The sequence below is a fragment of the Malurus melanocephalus genome, unplaced genomic scaffold, assembly GCF_030028575.1.
Source record: "Malurus melanocephalus ecotype Western Australia unplaced genomic scaffold, MMel_1.1 scaffold_2, whole genome shotgun sequence".
Taxonomy (NCBI): Eukaryota; Metazoa; Chordata; class Aves; order Passeriformes; family Maluridae; genus Malurus; species Malurus melanocephalus.
The window spans coordinates 1,574,394-1,593,894 of record NW_026623234.1 but is presented as its reverse complement, the minus strand read 5'-3'; the positions used below and the strand labels follow the sequence as shown (position 1 = coordinate 1,593,894).

General features: G+C 46.2%; 1 protein-coding gene across 4 annotated transcripts in view; it reads right to left on the bottom strand.

Moving 5' to 3' along the window:
* Positions 1–2,153: 2,153 nt before the first annotated feature.
* Positions 2,154–19,501, bottom strand: part of CD82 (CD82 molecule) — a 38,081-nt gene continuing 20,733 nt past the window's right edge. For all 4 annotated transcript variants that reach the window (XM_057364316.1, XM_057364299.1, XM_057364291.1 and 1 more), the window contains exons 3-9: positions 16,299–16,371; positions 12,887–13,011; positions 11,672–11,746; positions 6,992–7,102; positions 5,155–5,346; positions 4,806–4,889; positions 2,154–4,305 (exon numbers count right to left, since the gene is read on the bottom strand). In XM_057364316.1, coding sequence (XP_057220299.1) covers positions 4,228–4,305; positions 4,806–4,889; positions 5,155–5,346; positions 6,992–7,102; positions 11,672–11,746; positions 12,887–13,011; positions 16,299–16,371 — 738 coding nt within the window. In that variant the 3' untranslated portion in view covers positions 2,154–4,227. The remainder of the gene's footprint in view (positions 4,306–4,805; positions 4,890–5,154; positions 5,347–6,991; positions 7,103–11,671; positions 11,747–12,886; positions 13,012–16,298; positions 16,372–19,501) is intronic.

Below are 19,501 nucleotides of genomic sequence, written 5' to 3'. Positions count from 1 at the left end.
TGCTAAGGGCCTCTTGCCAGTTTACAAGTGTTTGAGGACTTCCATGCTAGTGGATTTTTACACTGACAAGCTTTTAGTATCAACTTGATTTAAGCTGYCGTTCAGAGATCCTGGCTGCTAACTGAGGTTTCTATGTAATAAAAGGCCAAGACTAGAGCAGAGTCTCAGAGGCTAATGGGAYAGAGCCAGACCATGAATAATTGAGGATATGTTCTCCATTTATGGCATTGGGTGGTAGCATTTGTGGGAATCTCAGGGTCCTCAGGCTTTTCAGCAGTGAACCCCTGTGGGTGCCTGTTCCTCACTTTCCCCAACAACGTCACAGAGTTTGACACCACCACTTGCAGTCTGTCCTTTGGCAGCCAGAAAMCAGGATTTTCTGAAGTCTACCAAATTCAGCCTAAATCCTGAACAAAGCTGGCAGGGACCAGCCACACCAGCACACATGGGAGAATTGCAGGGAAGAGAACAGCTGCCACATGTTAAATTTGAGAATGTGCCATACAGAAAACAAGATGCATTGTGACCTACAGGCTTACCCCACAGCCACTCTAACTAATGCAATTCCTCTTCCCTCTCCAGAAGAAAAAAACACCTCATGGAAAGAATTATAGCAGCTCGTGAGTGCTTCATGATCACACAGAACGAGGAACGTCACCAGTTCATTACTGGGGGCCTTGCTTCAGGCCACAGGGCGGTCACAACTCTACTCTTGCAATATTAATTACTGGCCTGGGACAGCTCCTAGAGCAGCYTATTGGCTGCACACAAAACACTTCCATGTGCTGAGCTTCTGCAGAGGCTGGCGCTGCAGGCTTCCCCAGACAAACACTGCAGCTCCCAAGAAGGCTGAGTGCTGCTCTGATTTCTCCTTCCAGCTCCTTCACCTCTGCAGGAGCTGGGAGCCTGGCCCAAGAAGCAGCTCTCTTAAGGTTGGAGGACTTTCTTCCTGGAATCTTTTTTAAATCAAATTTATAAGTATTAAATGCCTTCTCCTCCCCCACAGACTGACAACACAAAGGAACAGAGGATGAAGGGAAACAGGAAAAAMTGGGGACAAGGAAAAGAAGCATCATGAGAAGTTGCTCATGCTTGATTTCCAGACCTAGGTAGAGCAGAAACACAAGAAAGAAACGCAACTCTCGCAGGACCTGAAACAAAACACCCAACTGTGCGCTTCTCCCAGAAAGAGAAGGGAAAATTATCCCTATTAATGCCCACCATGTTGCACGAATCCTTTATGAGGAGAMTATATTTGCAATTACAAGTGACTTTAGCTATCCTGCTGCCAGGAGTAACTGGTACCAGAAGGAAGTGATCAGTGTCACCCTCTCTTTCCCCGGGGACCAGCCCGGGCTGGGTTTTCTTGGTTGAACACCTCCCTCCAGTGGCCAAAGGCAAGAGGTTTCCACAGAGCTGGGGACCCAAGCTGGGGACAAGCATTTTAAATGTGCAGATGTGCCAATAAGGTGCAGGATCTGAGGGAATTTTGAGATCTAGCTCATAGCCACTTCTCAGTCGCTTAGCTGAGAAAAGCAAGAAGATTTATATATTCGGTCTACCTATTTCTCAAGAGCTTTTCAGTCAAGGCCAGTATGAGGTGACATTAACTATAAAAATGGCTACCCAGCTTTCTTCCTTCTCACAGCAGCAGGGCAGCAACTTAGGAACCTTTTTTTCAAATAGCAGCCTGGAGGCAGAAGCTGACTGAAGGTGAGAAAGAATTACATAGTTAAGCTAGCAAGAACTGTATGCACTGTGGGTATAGCAGCAAGTTGGTATGTTACCAGAATTAGTCCCCAGGGTTTATGCCTTTATACTGTGCAGACTGCRAAGATTTGAAGTGATATCTTCAAATACATGGCTTAGGAGACAGCAGGTAATTCAAGGAACTAGCACTCAGTCAGCTCACCCTAGACAAATATACTTCATAAAATAAGACAAAGTTCACTCTAGAATACAGCCCAGAAAAGCTGTCACCTCCCTCTGCTGGGCAGTATCTTCACAGTCCCCACTGACCTCACACACATGYCTCAGACCAGCTTTTTGACAGCCTTTTGATACCTTGAACAAACAAGATGTCAGTGATCTGCATGTAAAGCAGGAAAGGGTGGAGAGGAAGTGAGGGGAAAACACTTCAATGCATGACATAGGCAGAGATACACATTTTTTAGCAAAGTCTTTATTACAGAAATATTCACCCTCTAGACTTTTATATCTGTACATGCATTTCTCCCAGTAGGAAGATGTTGCTAAAAACAGACAAAAAACAGGAAAGGAAATCCAGAATGGGCTCCTTTTTACTYGCTGCTCAGCATTGGCATCAGTAACTGAACAAGAATCTTACAAATAAGAACACATTAGAGAACAGACTTGGTGTTACAAAAGCTAGCAAGCTTCACTGCTAAGGGTGCCTTCTGCTACAGCAAAGGTCARCTTGAGGGATCTGTGCAGGAAGGGGCAGATATCTCAGAATTGCAAAGCCTTTATCAGACCTCCATAAAAAGCAGTTGCCCAGTCATAGCTCCTCTCCCCAATCACGGCTCTGTCCAAAGATGAGGACAGGGCAGGCACCCGCTGCTGGGGCCCTGATCCCCCACACCAGTCTTTCTTCCCAGAAGGAAAACTGAGTAGGCAGGTAGTGAAATCATCCCTWGGAACTGCTACTGGGGTTATTACTGCCTGCCCTACCCCTGACAGGAGACAGTCCTGGAATCACCWCTGTAAGGCAAAGGCTCCATCACCAAGTACCTGGTAACAGGTCCCTGGCAAGGACCATCCACTTCTCTCCCATGCAGCTTCYTGATGTCAGGATGATTGTACCAAGYGTAACAGCAGGAAGCTGCTGTGCCMAAAACACCTCTAAGAGYGAGGATTTGCACCCAGCTCTCTTAGGTAAGAAGTCTGGGCATTGCTTCACATGCATTTCCTACTTTCTTCTGGTCTACACCACTCCTTGCTGCTGGCCACTGGCTGAACAGAGCAAACAGCCCAGAAACCTGCAGCCTGCACAGCTGCAGAACCTGCTACTTATCTGCTGCAGTGCTGGCACTTGAGGCAGAACTCAGGATGCAGCCATGGCTCCAGACCACTCCAGTGGAGTCAGAAGAACGGACAACTGAAATAAAAGCAACTTATCTTTGCATCCAAACTACAGAACCTGTACTGGGCACCAGCAGCAGTGGTATTTCCAATATGCAGTATCAGCAATCCAGTCAGATCCCTCCATRCTCATATCTAAACCCACAGATAACAAATTTTATGTTCATAAAGGAGCAGGGGAAGAATCAAGTTAATTGTAAYCTCTATAAAGTTGGCAACCCAAGAATGGAACCAGCAGATCCAGCCTGGGGCTGAGTCCACACTATGCAGCAGTCTCTGAAGTACCTCCAAGCTGACAGGAGCCAGCAAAGCAGAGCTACAGGGAGAGGGAGAGGAAAAGGTAAAGAGGCAAATGGGAGAAACATGTAAGTGTCAAAACCAAAACCCAAGGGATCCATTCCAGAAGCAGCTGAGCACTGCCACCACAATCTGCCCACTCACACCAGGAATAAATAGGTTGGCTTGGCTCCCTCCCCGTGGCTTCTCATCATGCTCAAAGGGAAGAGCTCCACTGAAGGCAAGGCATAGCTGACTCCAGAAACAGGAGAAGCGAGTGTGACTCGGTATTTCAGATGAGAACCTGGGCTGGAAGATGCAYGGTAGGAGCCGAATCAGGTTAACTGCAAGGGAGGAGAAGGCCTATGAAGCGTGACTAGTTACCACCACAAGTCAGTGAAGCAGTGAAGCAAGTGAAGCACTGGAATCTCAACAGAATTCCTGGCTCCTGGGACTTCGGGGGGAGGTGAAAAGATATGCAGAAGAGGGAGAGAAGTTATTGTGTGTTAGGCCCAGTGGGTTGTAGAATGAAGATATGAATAGTATTGTTTAACATGGAGCAGGCAGCAAAAGCATTGTCCTCTCAGGTTAATCAGCGTCTCGTGTGATACGAGACAGTTTAAGTTCTGCTTCTTGAAGTAGAAATAATCCAGAGGCAGGATGCAGGTGGCCCAAGGGCCCTATTGCCAGAAGATCAGGCTGTGCTGCAGCTCTAACAGTTCTTAGCAGAGTGGTATCAGAAATGGGATGTCACAGGAATAATGGTCAATGTTGGACAGTCTGGGTATGAGGCAGGAATGTTCTGTTTGCTCCTTTCTCTGTGGTGCCGTAGCTCTGGAGTCAGCCAACTCAAGACTTGGGCACTTTGGTGTAGTCTTCGCTGTGTATGTTCTTGCAAAGCGCAATGGACAGTATCATCCCCAGCAGCTGGAACAAGTATGAACAAGTATGAAGAATGGGAACAAAATCAGCAACCAGACAGATAATTAGGGGGGAAGAATGGGTKATACAGGGGAGCACAATACAGTGGATGCCTTTTAATGACACCACACAAGTGAACTAGAGAGCTAGCCTGCAGCACAAAGCAATAACTGGAATGACAAAAACTTGGGCTGCATAAAGATGTGATTTCATCTGGAATCTATGTTATGAGCTTTTTAAGGCAACAAGTGGGATTTCACTAGCGTGGGATTTTGCTTGCCTCAGTATTCTGGTTACAGAATTGCCAAGATTAAGACACAGCAGGAGGAACCACATGTAGAAAAGGCTTTGCTCAATTTTTATTCCAATCAATGAAAGCGGCAGTTCAAAGGTCCAGGCAGACAGAACCAAGAGCTAGAACTGCACTGCCATTAAACCTGGGGTCTTTGCCTTTAAAAGAATCTCCATGATGAGACAGCACAGGTTCSTGTCAGGAAGTGACTTACCTCTATAACAGCAACACCAGTGCAAACCCCAAGAATGACACCAAGGTTGTCCTTCAACCACTSCTCTACACCATCCATGCATCCCTGTAGAGAAAACATGGCCACAAGGAAGGGAAGCATGAATCTAAACACCTCAAGACTGAAAATGCATAACACATCTCTGCATGCAGGAATTATCCCAATTACTGCTTTTGCAGAAAAGGGCAAGATCCCTGCCCATCCTTGCTCCAAATTCCATAGATACTTCAAACAATGAGGATGTGAAAGGAGTGCTCTAAATAATTTTCRGGGGAACAAAGACAAGGCAGCTCCAGGGGAAGCTTCACAGGGCCCAGACATACCCACTCACCTGCTCATGAACAGGCCARTCAGTGTATGTTGCAGTGCCATTGACAGGGTCATCCAGACTGCAGAAACCTGTTCCTTCCACTAAGTCCTTAGATCTGTTGGAGCAGGAGCACGGATACTCCACATAGCTTTTGTTTTTAAGAATCTCATTGTTTTCCCAGTCCTCTGCTCCAGTCCAGCCACAGCAGGAGATCTAATAACAAAAGAGAGATATTCATAATCTTACACTTTGCACAAGCAACATGATTGCACTTGAAAATAAGCAGGTAGGAGCATACAGGAGCTCTCCGTGTAACAACAGTCAGGTCACACAGTGCGAATGAATAAGCTGCACTGAACACCACCCTGGTTACTTATACACAGCGCTGTTCAGAAGACAGGGACATTGTTTAGTAGGAAATAATCACTCTGCCAGCAAAACAAGAGTTAAAGGGCCCCTGGTGTCAACTGTGGCCCCAGGGACAGCAGCAGCCACCGCACGATGGCGTCCCCAGGCCGCCAAGCCCCAGCAGTCACTGCGTGCCAGCGACCGCCTGGCTTCAGTACAGACCAGCTGGAACATGGGAGGATGAAAATTTTCCATCTAAAGAAACATTTACATTCCTATACGATCATGTGATAAAACCATAGTTGCTGCAGGGGAAAACACATGGAGAGTCCAGCAAGGAGTAAAATCTTAAGCATAAATCCCAGTGCTTGCACAGGGGTACAGAGCAGAAAGGCTGCCAATGCTGAGGTCAAAGTTTACTTTTCCTTTCTGAGCAGAGGATTTTCCCTAATGTTTCTGCTACAACAGTCAGGAAACACAAACAGCTGAACATCCACACCAGGACAAGCATTTGGTTTCCAAAAGTATTGTGAAGATCCAGCATCCAGAAGGAACTTCCTCTCCCTCACAAGAGGTTTGGATTTTAACTCCAAGACTGGTTTATAGAACCCACCCTTTTTCAAATGCTAGCTCCAGTGTGAGATGAAGTAGACTCCTAACACTCGACTTCTCCATCTCCACAAAAAAACCATATATTTTTCTTCTTTTCCTACATAAAAGAAGGGCTCAAGCAGGAACCTGTCTCTACAGTAGATTCAGGCTTCTCTTGAGCTCCCTAGTAAGGAGTTACAACCATAGTGACAAAACATATATAAATCATTCTCCAAGGAGGAGAAATACTGCAGGTCACTGCTTTGCAGACCAAAGAACAGACAGAAGACAAATGCTATTACTTGTACTTACTACACATCAGTCCCATGCTGGGCATGTATTTTACCACAACAGCCAGCCAGCTCTCAAGCTTGTGGTTTGGCAGTAAAYGGCTGTCATGACTCCAGTGTGCTTGAATACTCTCTAGCTGCTCAAGTGCTGACCCTGATGCTAAAACAGAAACCATGGGCAATTGGATGGCTCCCAAGAACGCTGATACTTGTTGAAAGACCATCACAACAAGCAWGCAGTGTGCACCAAGCAGTAAGGCAGGTGGTGCTGCTGACTTGCCTGGCCATAAACTAGGGACTTTTTTGCTACAAAACATCATTTGCAAAATGTTTTTCACACGTGTTAGTGTTCAGGAGGCCCAGCAGACAAAAATAAGTGTTGGAGTGCCATTTGATAGGTCGCACACATCAGGCCATGCAGCCAACACCAGCTAGTTCTAACACCCAGCATGCAGGAATGGTTCAGCCTCTGGCATAGAAGCAGCAAGACCATTTTCTAGTCTGYAGGCACCAAACATCACAGCCAGATCAACATGCAATTGTTGTTCCCCTGTGCTCAGTCTAGCTTTAAAGGACATTACCTGCACGGAAGCAGCATCATCTGCCTCTTGCTGCCCACCATGACTCACCTGTGTCTGCACATAGTCCCATGCATCCTGCAAATTCCTCCTCTTATCTTCACTCAACGGGTCATAACTTTTAATCAGATCTTCAACTACATTGGACAACTCATCTTTCAGCTGGCAAGAAAAAAAAAGAGGCAGAAGTGTTAGATTATCAATTCCTTGTAGCCTTTCCTTTGGTGCTCCAGATACTTAAATGAAGTTTCAGTCACCCATAAAAGCTAACTGCAGAAAGTAACAAGCACGGATGAGGACAGCAGCCAAAGCATCAGCAAGACCCTGCCTGGGTGCAGGGAAAGGCTACAAACCTGATGAGAAATAAGGAAACAGAGCTGGGCATGGTTATCCTGCTAAGACACAGGCTGCCCCAGACAAAGCAGATGTGCAAGGTAAGTGCAGGCTGAAGGACAACACTGCCTCAAGGACTCCCAGGTTATTGTTTCTAACTTTGCACTGCGGTGAGACTCAGAACCTCAGCCACTGCAGCTCATCTCCACTGAGATGAGACACACACCTGGTGGAAACTTGCCTTTTTCACAAGGTGCTGATCTGCCTCTCCCCAAACTCCCACAACTGCTGTTTCTATATTAAGACAGGAAGTATTAAAATACCTAAACATTAACAGTCTTACCACAAAACTCAGGTATCAAATCATCCCTTCACCATCACTGCTTTTCCAGAGAGATATTTACAACACTCTTCAGTTTGATAAGATGTGCAAGCTACCACCTCTTCCCAAGGCAGATTCCTTCACTTTCTTCCTCCCACCTCCTTTTGAAGGTCTTTTTAACCAGCCTGTATATGAGAACTGCTAAGGACAGACCCAGATTCACGAGAGGTTGGAGAGAAGTGTCAYTAGTACAGAGTACTAATACTTACAGATAATACAGAGTTACATCAGCCTGAGCACTAGGATGTTCCCATCCTACACGTTATCTTTCTGACTGTGGTGCTACAGCATATTTCAAATCAGTGGAACTGGATCTTCTCTCTCCTGCTATCAAGCTTTTTCAATGGCCATGGCAAATACCAGGACACTCAGCAAGAAGAAGCACTGTCTACTGTTGAGAAAAGCTTCTCTACATCAGCAACTCTTCTTCCTAGGAAAACTTCAGCTCAGTTCACCAGGATCAGCTATGTCAGGCCAGACAGATGGGAGCTGCATGATCTTTCTTCTCATGATGTCTTAACTCTTCCCCTTTTAATTACTTCACTTCCCYTTTTCCTTCCCTTCAAATCAAGGCAGCCTGACCTGGTTCCCACTAATGAGATTGGCCTTGGCTGCTGCCATAAGCCTTATCAGTTACTGAACCTTTGAGTTCCCACCCTGACCCCTCCTGCACACTGCTGCTCCACATGCAGAGGGAAGCAAGGAGAGCTGGGTGTGTTTTCCTACCCAGCCCCTTAGATGTTGGGTCAGATGGAGCCTAGTGTCACTTCTGTAAGAATCCCAGGATCCCATGACAAGCTAAGACAGGACCTGAACATGATATCTCCAATCATTATTGCATAGCAAAGCTGTATTTCAGCTCTGTCCTTACTCTTACAAAATAAYAGACATGAAGGCTTGCAAACAGCTCTTGTTTCAAAAAGTGAGGCATCTCAAATTAAAGAAGAACTCAGGCATTCCTAGGTGTTTCAGAGGGCAATCAGAGAGGGGCAGTTTTATGCAAATAATGGCACAGCTCTGGAGGACACACACACAGGCAGCTTGCTCTTGAGTTTAACCAGCAGAGCAGCCCAAAGGGAAAACACAGRCACCTGCAGCTGTTCACCCTCAAACACCTGGCAGAGGAAAACTGAAACAGCAGCAAGCTAGAGAGGCACATGGAACACTCAGGCTTTCAACATCCTCACCATCTTCACCTATGAAGCTTCTCAGGACTCAGCAGTGTGCGAGACATGAATGCTTCAGGAAATGGTTACCCTTGCTTTCTGGGCCCCTGCTGCTCCCCATCTCTAGCAAGCCCAGTGTCAGAAGGCACAACCCCACCACCTCAAAGGGGGGCACTTAAATCTGAGGCACCAAAGCCACAGCCCACTGCCAGAAAGCAGCAAGGCTGTCAGTCTCCCCATCACATGGGCTACTGAACAGGGAAATGGGGAAAGCTGAATGCCAGAGGCAAGAGCAGGTCTTTGATCACAGAATGAATTGTGCRGGCTTCTTCCCCTATCAGACACTGTCAGCCATCTATCCTGTCCCTGTCAGAAGCAAGCTAGATCCTTCCCTCAGCATTTATTAGCGTCTAGACTGCAAAAATAGGCTCAACAAACCAGGAAGGAGCTCTCCTCTCTGCCTTGTCACTTCACATTCTGAGACCAATGTGTAGTCCCGAGCCCCAGACAAGCTGCTGCACGCAATCACACAGCCCTGTTGCTGTAACAATAGCAAGGGCCATTCCCAAAACACCACTGTTCTCTTTACTCAGGGCATTCAGAGCCAAGCTGCACACAACTGTGCGAACTRGGCCAAGAGACAACTTGCCCAGCCTCTCACATGTTTAGGGGCTTGTGATCCACTACAGGCAGGTGTGTCACAGCTATTTTGTTATCCATAAAAAAAACCCCACCCCACAGTTTCAGTCAACGACAAATGTAGGGAAATGAATGTTGCATCAACATCCTCCCAGAAGCACTGGGCAATTCCAGTCTGAAGGGGYATTCCTCTAACTATGCCCATGGGAGAGGCAAAGCAGCAGTCTTCCTGTCAGAGGCTCAGCCTTTTACAGTTAGACTAACTCTATTTCCGTACACTTTCATATGTCAGCGTGGGGGAGGATTTTGATACCAAAAAGGAACAGATATGCCAACAGTAACATCAAGTGAACCCACAGAAACTAATGCTTCAGTTACAAGTGGAGGAGTGAGTATCACCTTGCTACATTCTGGATCTGAAATCCTTTCGTTCACTCTTGTAATTCCTTGTTTTACATCTAACCAAGTTCCTRAAGTCAGAAAGAAATAAACACAAAGAACACAATAGATATTTGGGGCTGGCTGTTGAGCAGTTYCAGAGTGCCTCACTGTGCTCTGAGCTGCCCTGCAATGACGCACAGCCAGCAGAGCACAGCGACTCACTCGTACAGCAGCACTGAAGWGCAGACCCAAACCTCTGTGCTGGAGCTTTCTGCCAAGACCTTCCTTGAAGAGTTTTTCTTAGTGCTCTAGGCAGGTACTTTGGAGGATTCCTGAAACAAAAAGGCTCTAGAAGAGCTTTTCCATTCATTTTGTTCATTAGGGACTGAACAGGAGCATCTGTTGAAATCCCTGCTTCCCTGACCATTCTGACAGATCTGTGCAAGTGATGATCTCAATCACCACTGGCTCCAACACCGGTGCAGAACAACCCCCAGCACTTTTAAATTCTCCCTGGTTTGACTGAGGTTTAAATGAAGAGCTACAGCTTAAAAGCTGGAGTTTTCCAGAGCAGACTGGCAGCTGAAGGAGAAATGCCAACAGAGGTACAGAATTTCCTGGTCTGAAGTCACATTTCCCCACTGCAGGGGAATGCCCATCCCCACACSTCCTCATCTGYGTTAGTCAGAGCTGTTGAGAATCAWCTTTACACACCATTTTAGTCACTGTTTTAGTTTCTCCCTCAGCTTCTGCCAGCCAGAGAGCAAGCTACCACMACACCACATTTGGCAAGGACCCCAGCCAAGAGCTGCTCACAGTCACCACAGCACACAGCTCACACCAGTTACGCTGGGGGCAGGCACCTTCCCCCTGCCCCCAAACTTCTCCCCCAGGCCCCATCCATAAGTTCCTCAGCCACCTGCRTCCTGTAGCCATCTGGCTAAAGGGCTGGCTTAGGGGAAGCAAGCACAGCCATGCAGGGGTACAGACACACAGTTATGTAGCAAAGGACAGTGTTACCCACAAGWGGCAGCAGAAGCCAGCAGTGACCCCACAGCTAAAACATCTTCCCACTGCATAAATGTGGCTTCCAGCTTAGCTGTCAAATAGCTGAAGGCCTKACCAGGCATTGCCTCGGCCAGGGAATATACATCCACGACACATGGCTGCAATGCACTTAGGTAACTCAAAAATTACTGCCTTTTACACTATAAAGCATGTTGGAGCTCTAGAAGTGCACACTATGAAACTGCCCTCCTCACAAAGAGATCCACTTCAAAATATGAAAGCACTTGATTTTAAGCTCCAGCAGTAGAACAGGAAGTCAGATACTTGGGCTTGCTCCTGGGAAAAGAGGACAGCTCCTCCAAGGAGAGCTCTACACACAGATGCAGAAAGACTGAAAGGACTGAGGATGACACAAGGAGGAAGACAAGTCAGAAAAGCACTCAGGCTCRTAACTCCTCAAGGCACTAGAGATGGCAACATACAGTAACCACTGCCACTACATGCCCAAATAGCTGCCTACAGCAAGATCAAGAGGAGTTGTGGTCTAAAGTATTTCAGGATTTTTTTTTCCACTGTTCACACTACCCAAAAATAAAGCCTGCATACCAAATAAAGCTTCATAATCCTTGAGAAAGCTGCACTGTTGAGGCAGATACAGAAAAATCAAACTGTACAGCAAAGCTATTGAGCTRGGACAGAGAAAAGAAGAATCCAGTTATGCCTGCTAACAGCCTAACCCATTTTTGGAAGAAAGAATTTTTAGGTGTCACTCTTCTTCCAAGCCAAGACCAAGGAAAAGAGGCACAGCAAAAAAAGACTTACCGTTTCTTTCTGGAAGTAGATGACCAGTGCAGCAGCAACCTGAGCTAAGAGGATTATCATCAGGCAGGTGAAGTACTGGAAACAAAAAACAATAGGTGACCACTATTAGTCTTTAGAAAGGTGTGTACATAAGAGTCAGTAAGAGCTCATATACAAGAGAAGTCACAACATTGAGCAAATGCCTTTTTGCCTGCAGACAAACTCTGCTATCGGTGCACTTCCCAGGAAAAGGCTTAAGTACTCAAACCCTTATCAGACCAGTGCACTTGAGCACTTCTCCCATGYGGCCAACAGGAAGACTTCAGGAGGGAAAGGGTTTACAAGCACTCTCTGCATGTGTCGTTCAAACTGGGACTCTCTCCCACATCCAACTCCATTCCCAGACCATCCTGRCCTCAACCAATCAGTTGGACTCTGCCTATCCCAAACCTCAATAGAAAAAAAGAAGTCAATTTTACAAACATCATTTTTAAAAATTCTTTTTAAAATCAATTACCTTAAAAAAAAAAGGTATTTAATTTGTTTGAGGAACTAAATTTAAGATTCACCAGCAAACTGCTGAGGTTACTTTTAAATGGTGGCAGCTTCTACTGTTAGACGAGGACATGCTCCTAATACCAGGACACACAACGTGTGCCATGCTTGGTTTCCAAGGCATATGGGCTCTGAATAAGCCAGAGTCAAGTAGCAGCTGAGGTGTATGCAGCTGGTATCATCTCACCCATCACAGACAGCAAAGTTCCTATAGATTAACTGTTTGAAGAGAGGCCCTGACACACAGGACATCCTTATTTGAGCCTCTCTTGACCCTTGCACTTTTCACMGTTTTAACACAGCAGTTTTAACCCTGACACTCTTCCTCTTTTCTTTCACTGCCCTTGGTAGTTGCTCTTCCCGTGAGAACACAGCACCAACTGGGAAGTCAGGGTAAGGGGGACAGGGCACACTTCTCAGCTGACAATCCTCAACTCACTGTGTGCAGAAAGTGCCAGYGACATCCTCTCTCATTCACAGTTATGAGCTCATTATCAGCAATGTCTGAGGAGCTCTGCTGCAGTCTGCTGGAGAATTTACCACRTGCAAATTAAGAATTGGATCTAAGYTGATCGAGCAGAAGTAACATCCCCAGGAGACCAAAGCCCCATCTACAATCCAACACTATTTTGCAGGAGAGGTATTAAAGGTTATCTCTAAAACAGCCATGAATACTCTCACCAGACCCAAGAGACATCGGATTTCATTGACTGCTCCAACACAGCCCACGAAGCCCATCAGCATGGTGAGCGCCCCAACACCAATGAGGATGTATGCTCCAGTCTTCAGGGAGGAAGATGATGTCTCTGTAGGAGCCAGGAGATGGAACAACATTAACTACTGGCAAAAAAATGCATCTTCCATCACCATTTATAGAACTGTCTCCATATCTGGTAATTGTCTGCTACAAAGGGACTGCCCAGAGGTGTGTTGAACATGGTGACAGAAAGCTGCTTCTGATTAAAAGCCATCCTGCAGGTTTCCAGAGTCTGAAAGACTCAAGGTCACTCCAAACAAATGAACGCTGTTTGGAGAAAGTTATCCCATTACTGGAATTTTACTCCCTCATGAATGTACATCAAGTAAGAGTAAGATAAAGATGATCTACTCCACATCTACTGTCTACTTGCTTCAATTCCCTTTGCTATCTTCAGTGAAGCTTTCTTCCAAGACCTAAAGCTCCTTTTTGGATAGCCTTTTCACTTCAATGCRCTATTCCTTGTTCTAGCCGTTCTGTTTTCATTTATCCACTTACAGCCAACACTGGGACACTCTAACTCTGTGGAGTGAAACACGAAACAGTGAAACAGTAGCTCTCCAGCTACTGTTGAGCACAGATGATATGAGAGGTTCTTAGCGAGTCTGAGCTGGGTGGCTTGTGGCCAGGCTGCTGCAGCACCTGTGCACGACACCCTGCAAACAGCTGCCATTCCAGGATCAAAACAGATATAATGCCCAAATTAGCTACTTTTACAAATCCTCCTGGCTATCCCCTGCTATTGTTTGTAATGTCTGTGCTTTTGAAAGCTCAACAGTTTTTCAAGCAGGTTTAGGTCAGATTATTCCAGACAGGCTGGTGCTGTCAGCCCTCTCCCCACAGCATTTAATACTGCAAGCAACAGAAGGAAAACTCTTACATTTGAGTTGGTCAGCAGACTTTTTGCAGAATAGGACTGGAGAGAGCAATCACTACAGCACAAAATTTGAAGAGACARTCTATCTAGAAACAGTAACTAGAAACCTCATTTATCATTAAGAGACATTTCTAAATTTGYAAGCTGCAAAGTGAAGGGGAATTCTGGATGTCCAGTGATTAATGAAAATAACATTCTTAAAGCTCAGCATTTTGTTTCCTGAACTAAGGAAGTCTCAGGAGGCAAGCTTCCTCTGAGCTCCTCCTGAAATATATTAAAGGAAAATAATAAAGCCCAGACTGATACTCTCCTCACTAACAAATACTTCCCCCCTGCTTCTGATACCTGGCACAAATCAACAGCTTCCAAACCTTTTTCCCTAGAACATGCTGAATAAAGTTCAGTTATTAAAAAGGGAAGCAGATCCATTYGCCACACAGGTCACTTCAGCCTTGATTAACTTCCAAGCCAGACTCTCCCTGGCTGGACATAYGCCACAAACCCCAGGATCCCGTTTCCTCACCAGTCCTGTGACTCTTGCTTTGCAGGTTACGTGATGATACTGCAAAGCACTTGGTGAAGCAGCAGCCTTACAGGAATGGCCTTCACAAGCCTACCCTATCCCCTCCCTCAAAATCAGCTCAGCGATCATACAAGTGCATGCTCAAGAGTGCCCAGGTTGCAGCACTTCCAACAAAGCAGCTGCTTAGTCAAATTCCCATTAGAAGAAAGAAAAAGGTATTTCCAACTCAAAAGCCCCTTGGAGAACTGACAGTGTCAGGGGACAGGAGCTGCACTCGCAGTTCTCATCTGCAAGAATTGAATTGCAAGAGAAGGCTCTGTGGGCTCTGTGGGCATTCAGCTCCTGCTTGTTTGCTGTCACTCCGTGTTTTTCCCTGAGCTGGGCAGGCAGCCAAGCAAGTACAACAGGCTCCTTTGGCAGCAGCTGGAGTGCCCTCCCTGATGCCTAGGTTACTAAAGCAGAGGGAAAGAGGGGCAAGGCATGGGAAAGGAAGTGAGGGGGCAGGGAGACAGCTGATACTGGAAATCTCCAGGAAGGAAACTAAATCCTTAAATGCTCTGTTAGCAGAGATTCCGAGTAAAATGGGAAGAAACAAAGCCAAGTTCAGGGACCTCTAGCTCCACAAGTGGCTGTAACACACATCAGCCTGAGGAAATCAGCTGCTGGCTCACTGGTACTAAGCACACCTCAGACTGTGAGGGGTGTAACAAACAGCCAGGCCACGATAAGCTCCTTTCAGGTTGCGTGTGTTAGAAGTTTGTTTCTGCTCATGCCCCTACTTTATTAACCAATACCCATTGTTGTGCTTCTTGACCTTCTAGTACTGCAGTAGCAAGCCAGACGCCACAAAAGCAGAGTAAGGAGCAGTATCTGCATGTGTGGTATTAGCAGGGATGTCTTCTCCACCCAGCACCTTCCAAACCGGGCCAGAGTGCTCAGCAGGACTTGGGGAGGGAAAGCCCTTAGCACAATCAGCGCAGTTAGGAACAAGGCTGTGAATGCCATTACTGCTCCTTTCCCACATTTACACAGCCCTCCTGCACTGTCTGAGGCTAGGGACAAGTAACCAGAGCCACTAAGCAGAACAGTTATTTAAAGTCCCTTCTAGTAAAAAGTGCAAAAAGTGCAAAGGAAGCAGAGTTTGTGAAAGATGAAGCCRAGCTACTCATTAGGTGAAAGACCACTTACAGTGCTGTGAAGCTCAGATTCTGCTCAGCCAGCTCAGTTTTTTGGTTGTTGCAGAAAGCAGATCCTCTGTTAAGACTCAAGTCAAAGTTCTTGGCTGACCTTACAGGAAGGAAGCTAAGCCCCTTGCACAACACAGAACACCTCTGATGCCCAGGGTCAGTCTCCTCAAGTATATACCAGAGTATGTTTTACAAGTCAAAGCACTAAAGACTTCACACCCCCACACCCCCCAAATCTGCATCCTCCRTTGCTTAGGAACAAACATACTGTCAGCTTTCAATGTGCATGAAGCATCAGTAAAAMCAGGTACTTACTTGCTTTGGCATTTAAAACAGTCCAATTGAAATAGATCATTACAGMAAGAAAGCAGTGGAAGTATGGAGGACTGGCACAGCAAAACTGCATTAAGGCTTTGGGGACATGATGGCAATAAGGAAGCCATTGTGGAAACACAGAGCAGGCAATGAAAATAGGATGAAATACTAGTCCTTATGTTTAGGACAAAATATTTGGATTCTTGGCTGAAGAGGCAATGGCTCTGACTCTGGTGTTTCAATCCACAGGACTAGGAGGAATGCTGGGTGTCCAGGGTTGCTCCCTTTCACCCTGTCCCTGGTAAGAGTCCCATCTTGCTAAACACCATATTACTGTTCAGGCCACACACACAGGCATTGCTATTCCCAGACTACACCATGGTCAAACACAGCCCCAGAGCAGAGACAATTCAGAAGAAGAAACACAGTCTTACGTAGAACTGCAATGAAACTGGTTTTGTCGGCCAGAATCCATATTCCAAACCCCAGGATCACAGCACCCAGAATCTGAAAGAGCAAGAACAAAACATACAYGGTTTTGTGTAAGTTATAAGCTTAGACAAATAAGAGAAGGCAGTCACTATTATCCACACCTCAGACTAAAAACAATCATTCTTTTGCTGCTCCCACCCATCTCCCCCATGGTACTCCTCCCAGAGTAAACAGGATTACCACAACTCCAGGAAGAATGCCTCAGCCAACTGCACAGGAGCCCCAGGATCTCCCTGGCAGTCTTTCACACAGTATYTTAATAGTACACAATATTGTACTATTAAACATAGGAGGACCTTCAAAACATTCTGCGGAAGAGACACCCTGCTGCTAGAACATTGTTGTCAGAAGCAAAAGGTAAGAGCATTGCTTCTGTGAAGAGCTGAGGARAGACAAACACATACAATTTTCAATATTTCTTTTAATAGAGAAACCCATGACTCTAAGGGCCAGGCTGGAAAATAACTGATAAAGGATTAGATATCTGGCAGCTGGAACCTATCCAGGCAGGAAATCTTTGGCTCTTTTACAATGTTAYGGCCTCAAAGACAAAAAGCCAGCAGCAGGTTCCCTTGAGCAAAGTGATTCACCCCTTCCAAAGCCAAGCTTACGCATTTCATCTTGGCCCCTACTTAATGCCAGAATACCTCAGCACCCCCAAGACAACACATCTGAGCCCCAAAAGAGTCAAGAGTTATGAAACACTAACCGTGGCCTCTGCCTTGCGCACCACAGTCTAATCTAGGGCAAGGATTAGTAGAGCAATGTGTCCCTGTGAGGACTCAGCTGAATCCACACACTGAATTCACTAGTCAAGCAATGCACATGGTTTCTCATCTCACTCTGAAAGATGGGGGGAAGCTTGCTCTGTTTTGGCTTTCAAGTATGAGCAAGTCTGCAGGTTTGATAGGAAGCTTGTGAGGTCAGCCAACTAGGACTGGAAAACATTTGCGCATAGATTTAAAACAGGCTTTGAAGAAACAAGGAGCGGACAAGAGCTGCATGTGAGATGCTTCCAGAGGACATGGACTGCAAACAGCCATTCTCACATCAGCAGGATTTCAAGATAGGAAGATGTGAAATAAACTGACAGGGCTAAAGAGAGATTGCAATTCTGTGCACCATTATATAATGTCCTAACACTTGGGAGACAAGGAAAATGCCAAACCACCACCTGAAGCAAGCTGGCAGAGAGCACTGTATGGACAGGCATTGGCCCCACAATTTCAAAGTTTACACTGGGCTTCAGCTCCTCATACAAAGAAGCTTTTCTGAACAAAGATAAAGCCACGGTCTGAAATAAGCTGCTTACAAGCTTTCCTGTCTTGGCAGGAGGTGCAACATGTAGTTAGCTCTGGGGACAGCATTAGAAAGTCATCAAGCAAGTTCCCACCTATGAAGAGCATACTGACTCAGCTTCAGAAAGCATGTAGCTGCTGTAAAAAAAGAATTCCCCTTTGCCTTATGTCCCAACACGCTGCACTGCAATGCTCAGTCTGCTGATCAAGACAGAAAGGCCCCTTGAATACGCAACAGCTGGGACACCTAAAAAATTCCTCTCAAACTTGGTAGTATCAAGAACTGCTGAACTGACAGTTTAAGGCAGTCTCACATTTAAACTATACTTTTAATAAACATTTGTCTTAATAAAGATGCAAACCAGGCTGTAAGTGACATCCCTTTTGGTTCAGTGACCCTGAAATGTCACCTAGGTTTTGCTGTTGCTGACAAAACACAGAACGGCTGCTGAGCAGAGTTTCAGGGAAGTTATTTGTTATGAGGTGCTCAGATATCCAAGGCCTGTTTTCACTCTGCTCTTTGCTCCAGTCCACAACTTGTSCATTTGCCAGGACTTGCTGTGGAAAACACTGCAAGGGGAAAGCAGGGAGACAACAAGTGCAGGGAGAAAACACTGTCCCATTAACAACAGCATATTTACTTCCTAGCAGGATAGTATCTCTGCTCAGCATCTTCAGGAGCTTGCATCACATAGCAAGGCTGCTTCTGCCACTGGCTTGGCTTCAGACCCTCCATAGAAGAAATCACACCTGCTTTCCGTGGAATTCCAATCCTCTGCTTTGCTCCTGTAAACTCCTGAAGTGGGGAACAGATGTCTCCCCTCCTCCTTGGGGGGTGGAGGTTTCACCCCCCGTTTCAGCAAAATCTCCTTCCACACCCAAGCCAGAAGGATGCAGATCCCTCAAGAGAGGGTCAGCAGTTTCCCACAGAGAACTAGTCGAGAGGGGCTTGGAAAATCTAAGCTGTGATGGAGCTGACACAACTTTCTGCAAAGAGCAGCTGGGGGTTCCCAGCAGTCCTTCCCCAGCACTGCTTCCCTGCATGCTCAGACTGTGTGACACAACACTGAGCCTGGCACAGGGGCCAACAGAAAAGCTCTAAAACTCCTGGCTTTGCTTGAGGTGGTATCCTTCCACTGCATTTACACAARGGTTAGAAGTAGGACAGACAGTTAYATATTCCAAACAAACAGCTTCCAGAGGCTGTTAAACTTGTCTCTCAGAGCTGTTTTCCCTTTAAGGAGAAGCATGTGCTGCAGCACGTGTCTGCTAGCCAAGAAGGYAGACGTGTTAAATTCTGATTAGGGAAACTAAGATTATGCTCCAAGCTTATGGTTCTGGTATCCTTCCTAGCMAGCAGGCAGGCAGTCCAAGTAACCTTCTTCCCTTTAATCAAAGCAGGTCAAACCCTTCCCTGAAGTAAGGCTCTGAGACTGCAAAATACCACCRAGTCCCTGAACTACTTCAGCTGTAGCAAGCGACCTTCTCACAGACCTCGAGCTGTAGAGAATTTCTGTTTCAAAGACTAACTTCTAAAAAGAGTCACCAGCATGTCTCTAAAGTCTTCAATCAYCAGCAAGGCTGAAGAACACACTTCAGACAGCAAGGGCTGGCCTGCACGGGGTGCAATCACTCAGCTCAAGGTCCAGAGCAGASCAGGGGCTCCATCAGCAGCGTTAGTGCTCACCTTTGCACAAGCACTGTCCTAACCAAACTCAGCAACTTTAGGAAACCAGCACAAGGCCTGCATGAACAGTGACAATGTTGTAGGGTACTGGAGTATTTCAGGCTGTCATCTCTCCCCACTCTCCTCACATGCTAGGCTGGCTTTCTTGAAGAAAACTTAC